The sequence below is a fragment of the Branchiostoma floridae genome, chromosome 4, assembly GCF_000003815.2.
Source record: "Branchiostoma floridae strain S238N-H82 chromosome 4, Bfl_VNyyK, whole genome shotgun sequence".
NCBI lineage: Eukaryota > Metazoa > Chordata > Leptocardii > Amphioxiformes > Branchiostomatidae > Branchiostoma > Branchiostoma floridae.
In genome coordinates, this window is record NC_049982.1 from 1678167 (window position 1) to 1688000 (window position 9834).

At 40.0% G+C, this 9834-nt stretch overlaps 1 protein-coding gene across 1 annotated transcript in view; it reads right to left on the reverse strand.

The window, feature by feature from the left end:
- The window catches only part of LOC118412945 (oxysterol-binding protein-related protein 8-like), a 59010-nt gene that overhangs the window by 26290 nt on the left and 22886 nt on the right, over positions 1–9834 (reverse strand). The window contains exons 3-4 of the mRNA XM_035816014.1: positions 2135–2302; positions 1004–1207 (exon numbers count right to left, since the gene is read on the reverse strand). Of these exons, the coding sequence (XP_035671907.1) occupies positions 1004–1207; positions 2135–2302 (372 nt within the window). The remainder of the gene's footprint in view (positions 1–1003; positions 1208–2134; positions 2303–9834) is intronic.

The window sequence follows — 9834 nt, forward strand, 5'->3', positions numbered from 1 at the left end:
ATATGATCCTAACGACTTATGTGGTTAAACCAGTTTTTCTAGTTAGCTGTACTGGTATTGAATTGTTCTGACTAGTTCATTCTGCTTTTGCTGATGAAGAGTGATGGATGTCACTCGAAACGTCCGGAAGTAAATATCCGTTATTTATCCAGTTGTAGAGATTGAATTGTATTTGAATATTGCTTACCTGGATGTCTAACCTTCATAAACGTATATCCCTTTTAAACCTAGAAGAATTACTCTCGCCTGACCCCCTTAACTCATCTGACAATACTTTATGCACCCTTCTCACTATGGGCAGCCCTTTCCTTCCACACTCGACAAATTGTAACATCTTTGACTATGTTTTTAATTTTATCAAAATGACCGGAAGATTTATTTAATTTGATTTGAAATTGATTGGTAATGCCAGCCTTGTATGCGCCTTAGCCCGTTTTTGTTGTTAGTATTTATGTTATTCTTATGTTGCAAAATGATGTTTATGTTCATGTCATTTTAAGTTATACGTTTCGTTATAATCTCAATTTTGTTACTTTTGTTTGTCATTGTATGTAATATAGAGCAGAAGACCTCCATAAGCTCATTGTGAGCTTCTTGTCCAATGCTCTAAAAACGAATGCGAATAAAATAAAAAATAAAAAATAATGGGAAACATGGCATGACATGGCAAGTGATATGAAATGAAGTTCCAAAATATGTTCTCCAGATTGTATAGAGCTGAATGAAACATGTTCATTGTAAACAGGTTTTCATCAAAATTTGCCAGAGGGGACTTTTCATCAGATCTCAACCCTGCAGTGCCACCACTGGGTGCTAGGGGGCAGTGTTTTCCCCACCTTGGATGCCCATATGGACTGGTCCAGAGGGTGGAAGACTTTGAAGCAGAACATTTTAACTTAGAAAAGGAAAGCTGTTACTCCCCAAAACTCAAAACCAATAGGAGTGGTAGATTTTTTAACACTGCAGTGCCACCACTGGGTGCTAGGAGGAGCTGTTTCCCCACCTTGGATGCCCAAATGGACTGGTCCAGCGGGTGGAAGACTTTGAAGCAGAATCCGTTCATCTTGGAGGGTCGCTCGATGATCTCGCAGGCGTTGAGCAGGATGGTCCCGACCCAGGCGCCGTGCTTCGGCCCCTTGTAGATAATGAGCACTCCCGGCTTCAGCACGCACCAGTACTTCTGCCATCCCTTCAGTGTGCCTCGGATCTGAGGAGATTTTGTTAACAATATACATATATATATACAGGGCTCGAAATTCATATTTGGGATTACGTGCACCCAGCTTAAAAGCTTGGGTGCACCAAAATATTTTTGGGTGCACCACTTAAATTTAAGTAGAATGTCAAAATAACAAAACTTAGCTATCAAATGCTTAAACAAGTAACATGACAGATATTTTCATAATCTTTCTAACACTTAGATGTCAAGAATATGATGTATACTAGCATACTCGATATCCTTCCATACATAAACCTAAGAAAATATTTGGGTGCACAGTTCCAATTTTGGGTGCACCTGGGTGCACATGCACCCAGTATTTCGAGCCCTGATATATGTCCAAAGCAGTGGATGATGAAACAAATTTTGTCTTCATACATACATTCACACATTTTGTCTTCAAATTTATATGATATACAACAAAATGTAATAAGACGTCACCATGATCTATCCAAACTTTCCCACATTCACAGAGGTTCTGAAAGTCAAAGCCACTTTTCTCTTAAAATTACAGACCTCACAAATTGTAGAAAAGAGTGACTTATCATCTTCCTCTGTATCAAAAAAAGTCAAACCTACATACTATTAGTTAAAGCCAAGATGATAATTTTTTGGTCCAGTATTTTGTTATAATATGTACACAATGTCATATACATGTATGTCCCTTAAATATGTTTCTACTGTGTACTTACAATTAGCCTTTGGGCATGGACATAAACTTTATTATATTTTCTGTGGGAGAATCATGATCTACTAGTGATTATGATAAATAGATTAAGACCTAAGACGGACAATTGCTTTAAAATGTGCACCTTCAATTCAATAAACAATAATGCTATTTCAATATGGTTTCTTCAAAAAGTATAACCAAGAAATTATCTGAAACTTTTCCAACATGACCTTCCCCCCACTGACCTTGAGCCAATCTCTCAAGACGACCACGGACGGATCTTTAAGTGTGTTCAGGAGCTCCTTGGCCGCCCGTTTCTTCTCCCTCCGGTAGTTCTTCTTCTGCTCCTTGAGAGACTCCTTCTTGCTGAGTTTGGACCGGTCCGAGTCATCCTCATACAGCTTGGTTTCCGACTGGAAAATAAACAATAACAAATAATAAGTTTATCTATTTTACATCGTTGTGCAAAAAGATCGAATTGCAAAGGATATTGGACGGAGTCTCAAGTTTGCGGGGATGGAGTCTCAAGTTTGCGGAGACGGAGCAAGGGGCCAGTCCCTGGCCTAGGCACTTAGGCAGGCAGGGTAGGCAACAAAAATCACCATCATCATGATGGTTCTCATGATGACAACTGTTTACATCTGCATAACAAGGTCTCTTAAATAAAACTGAGGAGGTCATATCGATATCAGTGATCATTCCTAATGAAATACAGTTACTAGTACTTACTAGTGAATAAATGCAAGTTTCTAGTGAATAAATGCAAGTTTCTGCTCACTGGAAACATCTATAATTGCATATAAACATGTCCAAATATCTACTTGCAGACACATGTACATCTGTGACTCATATAAGTGATCATTCCAAATAAAATACAGTTCAGTTGTACCAAAAGCTCCTTAATTGTACGGGTATACACAGTGAATGAACATATGTTTCCGCTCATTGAAAACATCACTCATTGCGTATAGACATGTCCAAATATCTATACTCCCAGACACATCTACATGTACTAAGTACATTGTGTATCTGTCTACTACCAGGGAATAACAGATGACAAACAGGATAGTGAGTCAGTGAGTAAGGCTGCTCGAGCAGGAAGTGGTATGAGATGAAGTTTCATTCAAACAAAACTGGTATCTCATCTGCTGAAAATCTGTGACAATGTCATGTTGATTTTTTTTATTCAAATACAATTCAATCTCTACAACTGGATAAAAAACGGATATTTACTTCCGGACGTTTCGAGTGACATCCATCACTCTTCTTCAGCAAAAGCAGAATGAACTAGTCAGAACAATTCAATGCCAGTACAGCTAACTAGAAAAACTGGTTTAACCACTAAATCGTTAGGATCATATGCAAAAGGTTACACAAATGTAAATCATGTTAGGATAGTTCCTATGGTCAGACAATACCATAGGAAATTTAATGTTGATTTAAGTCACAGGTTTGGAGAGACTATGATATGTTTTACAACTAAATATATAGATTTAAATGGAGTCTGATATATGGAATGATTTCAGCTGTAGCAGCTACATCTCAAGAGTAGAATTTCTTTATCTAAAATCCTCTTCATTTCACCTCCCTCCCCCTGATGCTTCCTGGTTTGCCCCTAATTCCTGACCAAATCAGCAAAATTTCCCCTCGCTGTGCCCCAAACATCATTCCCCTAATCTCCTGCTACAGATTTATTGATTGGCTGCCTGACACAATCTTCAGCAGATGGTAGACAACCTCTGATTGGCTGCCAGCATGTAACAGGGCCGCTGATTGGCTACAGTGCTCTTACACCTGCACGAATCTGACATCTGCTCTCACAAGGTGACATATTGATCAGCTTTGACCTTGAAAACAATCTTGTTCTTTTTTTTGCCTGAAAAGGGTCAAGTTCAGCTCTAAATCCCACCAGAAGGAGACTGGTAAACTCCCACGGGTAATCCCCAAAGGCAAAACATATTATACATGCTATTTACATATGAGAATGAAATAAAATAACAACAGTTTTTTTCTTGTCAAAGATTACAATAGTCTGCCTTCATGATATATTAAGTATGCATACATGTGTAATGCAAGTTTAAGAAAGGTTTAAAATATGCCTTCTCTTACATGTTGGGATTTAATCCAATAGAAGAGACAAGGTTGACCCTTCTAAGCAATAGCAATTATATCATTTTAGAGTAGAAGATTTTTTTTCTTTTTAAATACAACTGGCCTCATGCATACAGTGAAGGTTTATACATTGAACCAATATTCACTATTGAAATAGTTTCATAGTCAAATTCATCTTACTACATACAATTATATACTCTAGAATAAGACAGTGAGCAGCTCCTGTCACTAGTGTCAGTACAATAAACAAACAAACAAACAAACAAACTGTGCAGATCTTGGCTGGGTAGTCAGATTTTTAGAACATATCTATCGTGAGTAGCCCATACATGTATGCACCAGCCAAAATTCCAAGACTCAACCTACTGTATGGTTAATATAACTTAGAACTTAGTGCAAACTTGCCCGCTAGATTTAAATACACATCAATCAATTTGCTACCCACATGTCTGGAGATGAATAAATAAATAAATAAAACTTATGATCCAGTACTCTAATATGTACTATATATATATACAACCTTCCTGAGTACAGGACCAGTAATATTACTAGTAGTTTGAGCTGCTAGTCTAAGAGTAAAGAATCGTGTTAAGATGGTTTAACTCACAGAAAGCGACAACCAGTTTTAGAGACCCACCTTTGCATGAGATCTACATGTATATACAGACCCTTAAAACAAAAGACACCAAACCTGCCTTATACTATAGTTATAGCTATCTGACCTTGAAACAGGGTTGTAGCCAGTGCCTGTACTTCTGTCCTTTGACTGAATTTAGCAGCTGGGGATGGAAATATTTTTTGCTCATTCTGTCCTACATGTATGTGATGGACAAAAATTTATATGTAAAGTCAATTAAGATATTAAACACTATCTCCCTTGTGTAATTTCTCACCAAAACAGATTAACAAGCTTACTATGTCTACCAGCAAAATCTACACCTCAAAATGCAGGAAATAGCGCTTCAGAGGGTCTAGATTTCAAAATTTTCCAGGGAGGCATGCCCCCGGACCCCCTTAGGAACGTTGTGACTTTGGTATCAATAGGAATCAAAATTGAGGGGACGGAAAATGATTTCAGGCTGGCTACAAACAAACAGAAGTAATAAACAAACAAACAAACAAACAACCCAGGCTTGAACATTCGTCTCTTCGCATTTAACGCTAGTTTACCTTTATTCAAAGGCTAACTTATATCCGTTGTACCTAAAAACAGGGCATTTAGGGATATCACGTTGATAAACGATGGTTTTAAATTGTTTCAATATAATGCAGTTTGAGACCTCCGTCCGTCGACTTGATATCCCGAAATACCCTGGTGCTAAATACAACGAATAAAGGTTACCCTGCGAATAAAGGTGAACTAGCATTACCCACCTTTGCCCGACGCCGAGACGATCTCGCCTGACTCAGCCATCGCGGGGAAAGTCGCTCCACAAACGACAATGAACGTTTCATTCATTCAACTGGACGGCAGCTCCAGACAGAAGGATCCAACAGTTTCAAACGACAGCAAGCGTTTCGTTCATTCAACTGGACGACAGCTCCCGACGGAAGGATCCAACAGTTTCAAACGACACCTAACGTTTCATTCATTCAACTGGACGGCAGCTCCCGACAGAAGGATCCAACAGTTTCATGTATACCTCTCCCGGGAGTACAAAAATTGTGCTGAACTGGACAAACGTTTCGATCCACAAAATATGGTTGGAAGGTGAAAAGTCAGTTTTCACAAAAAAATTAGTGGCCTAACGGTTAGATCCACAAAATGTTTGGAAGGTTGACAAATTTCCAAGTCAAACAGTTCTCATTCAACAAGATGAGATGATCCAACAGCTCCAGACAGAAGGATCCAACAGTTTGTATACCTCTTCCGGGAGTGCAAAAATTGTGGGGAACTGGACAAACGCTTTGATCCACAAAATATGGTTGGAAGATGACAAACTTCTAAGACAGTTTTCATAAAAAAATCAAATATAAATGTGGCCTAACATATAGATCCACAAAATGGTTGGAAGGTTGACAAATTTCCAAGTCAAACTGCAGTTCTCATTCAACAAGACGAGATGATCCAACTTTCATCCCGTTGATAGGATAAACAAACTAAGATAAAAACAGACCGAAATCTCGAGTTTCAAAACAAAATGCTCGAAATGGGAGACAAACTTCCGAGTAAAGCATTCTTGCAAAAAAATCAGATCATGGAAGCAAAACGCTTTCAATGGTGAGAAACCTCTGAGTCATAATATGACTGAAAAGAAACGACAAAAATTTTGACACTTGGACAAAATGCTTGGAAGGGTAGAAAAAATCTGACTCATACTTGTACTAGGAATACACCGAATGCAACAAAATGCATGGAAGGATGATAAAAAATCTCCACCAGTCCAAGTCCAACCCCAGAGTTGCAGGTGACATAAAGCCCAGCTCAGGTGTTGGTGAGTCGTTGGTGTCGTGAGAAGTGCAGATGACTATCGGAGGTATTGGACATGGGGGGAGAGATGGCGTCACTAATGACCTCACACACAGAACCTGTCGAATCAGGACTGGCAGGAGCGACCCCGCAGTCATGCAACGTCTTACGGAACACAATGGGGAAGTGTCGACGCAGCAGAAACTAAACTGCTCAAGACAGCGGGAATACCTCACCTTTACTCCCACAGATAATGGTAAAGGTGTTAATGCACGATGTAAGCAATAAGTATTGGAGAGGCTTCCACAGTGATGTATGGCAAAACTAAACACTTTGAATCCATTGTCAGACAAAATGAAATAATTTAAAAAATGTTACATTAAGAATTTGAATTACATTGCGTGGCATGGAACATTTTCTATCCCTCCAGTTTTGTAGAAAAAAATTATATTAATTTAAAGTGTATTGTATGATGTTTTTGACTTGGGCATGAAACACCTAATTCATAGCCTGACCTCTGCTTGGAGAGCACTTGCAGAGCAAACATCATTTTATACCAATGAACAGTACCATATTACATATACCAACATCAAGGTAAGGGTGATGCTCTACATGTATAATATTTCTTAACTTGAAAATATGGTTACAGTGACAGAAATTGATTTGTATCGTTGGGATCTCAATTCATAGATGACCAACATGCTATTTTAGGAATTTTACTAGTACCCTGAAGATCCAGTAATAGATGAATAAATGCCAAAATTTCAAACACCTCCATCTAAATGTCATGGCCATCTTTTAGGCTATCGCTGCATACACACAAAGTGAATACACTGGATACCCCCTTGTGGTACAGTACAGGTAATGGGTAAGCCATGAGTCAGAATGAGGTAACCATGTCACGATGTCGCATAACTGGGGCAGAACATTCTAATAACAGCAGGGCAATACCTTAATGGTACACAGGAATTAGGTCAACAATGTTACCCCCCAATATACATGTAACATTATATATTTGTCACATACCTGAAATATATATCACTACATAACAAGCTTAAACATTTTAGCTACAGAATATCTCTACAATAGCATGAAGCAAGATAAATAACAAGCTGTACATGGCCTCCTGCTATACTATAGATGGACTATACTGTATATGAAAAAAAGACTGAATGCAGCTACAGGACTTTCCAAAGACTATACGAGGGGCGTGCAATAAGTAATGCTCCTGACCCACTTCCAGTCATCTGATCTAGATGAAATTTTGTATGTGTAATGATTCATATCTCTATGGGTTATGTTGCAAAAAACAGCTCTAAACTAATTGTGGTTTCTGATTTACTGGTGATTGAACTGAGTCAGGTGCGAAATGGACCAGGTGTGAAATGGAACCAGTTGAGTGTCGCGCAGTGATCCGGTTTTTGTATTTGAAAGGACGTACGCCAAAGAAGACTTTTGATGAAATGAATGAAACTTATGGTGATGATGCCCCATCATATGACCTTGTAAAACGCTGGCATTCTGAATTCAAACGTGGCCGGAAGTCTGTGGAAACAGCTCCCAGACCTGGTCGTCCCTCGTCTGCCATTGATGAGGCATCTGTTGGAGGACCAACCTGGGGTGTCCTACAAAAACGGTGTCCAGAGCTGCATCAAACGATGGGAGAAATGCATAACTCTGGGTGATTCTTATGAAGAGAATGACTAATATCTGTGTCAAGTTTCATTAATCTCCTGCTATGGGAAATGGGTCAGGGGCATTACTTATTGCACGCCCCTCGTAGATGCAGAAGGAAGTGACTGATGATGATGATACTGAATCTCACTGTATGCATTTTTTAGAGCCTGCAGCTGCGCAGGGATATCACTCTTTACTTAAGCCCTTGATATCAAAATGAGCAGCATCATGATCAATATTTCTGATTCAACTGGAGCAGAATGGTCATTCCTAAATTATGGAAAAAAACAAACAATACACACACATGGTCCTACACATACACATACACACACACACAGTCACACACATGTGACTCACACACACACACACACACACACACACACAGCCACACACAAACAGCCACACACACAGTCACACACATGTGACTCTCACACACACACACACACACACACAAACACACGCGCAGACACACACACGCAGACACACACACACACACACACACAAACACGCACACACACAAACACGCACACAAACAATCACGCAGACACACACACACACGCACACATACACGAATACTCACACCCACACATAGACATGGACACAGACACAAACACACACGCACATACACACATGCACACACACACACACACACACACACGCACACAGACACACATGGATAACCCCTTCAGCAGGCCTCCCCTATATATTTATAAACCATACAGGAAACACTAACAGTTGAGAGTCAGCTGTACATGTACCCATAATCCCCCAGGATTGCCCTCCCATTTGCAAAGATCACATCTGCACCTGTGGCTATGCAGACACAAAGTGCTCTCATTTCCCTGGATAAGGGGTGGGTACTGGTACGGAAAATTCAGGTACAGGTTACGGTCCAGGTTTAGAGGTTCAGGACCAGGTCCTGACCTGAACCTGATTATCTGTGAAAACTGGTAAATGGGCGATGGTCTGTTTTGCTAGAAAGGATTCTGACCTCCACTTGCATTTTTTTTTTTTGGTCATGAAAACAACCCTATCTGTAACTTTGACCGTAGACGTTGTCCCTGTATACACACAACATGTATGTTGCTCTTGTTGTTGACCTAGTAGTCCACTGTGTTCTGCTGATGCAGTGGTCTGGACACTCTGCATCAACAACCTGTAAGCCCTAAAACATGGGAACCCCTGCCTGATGATGATGATCGGTCCAACATCCAGTCTACTCATTTCTTGTCGGTTCCGATTTTTTGGACCGGCCCAACAAGAAAAAACAGTTTTGTATCGGTATACCGAACTGGTACCCAACCCTACCCTGGATAGTAAAGACCAAAGAACCCTGGGTAGCCTGGTAACCGTTCTCCAGGCACCTGTGCTGACAGACAAAGCTGCACTTTATCCACAAAGGTGGATCCCACTGGATAGCCTGGTAACTACTCTCTTCAGGTCACGTAACTTACTGAATCTAAACCTGGTCTATATAGAACTAACTGAACAGAAGTGATTATCAACAGAGAATACTGTCAGTGCTCCAACTCGATGATGAAGTAGGACAGAAGAACTGGTAACAGCCTTTTCTGACAGGACATCACTAATTTCAAGTAAAGGTACCACCAGAGAGAAGAAACCATTCAGCACAGATAAAGGCCATCTGTTACTTCATGGCAGTCCCAGCTGTGTGGGGACTCAGGGCCACAAAACACTAAAATCAATCCTGTCTCTGTCTGTCTCTTTCTCTATCTCTGATTCTAC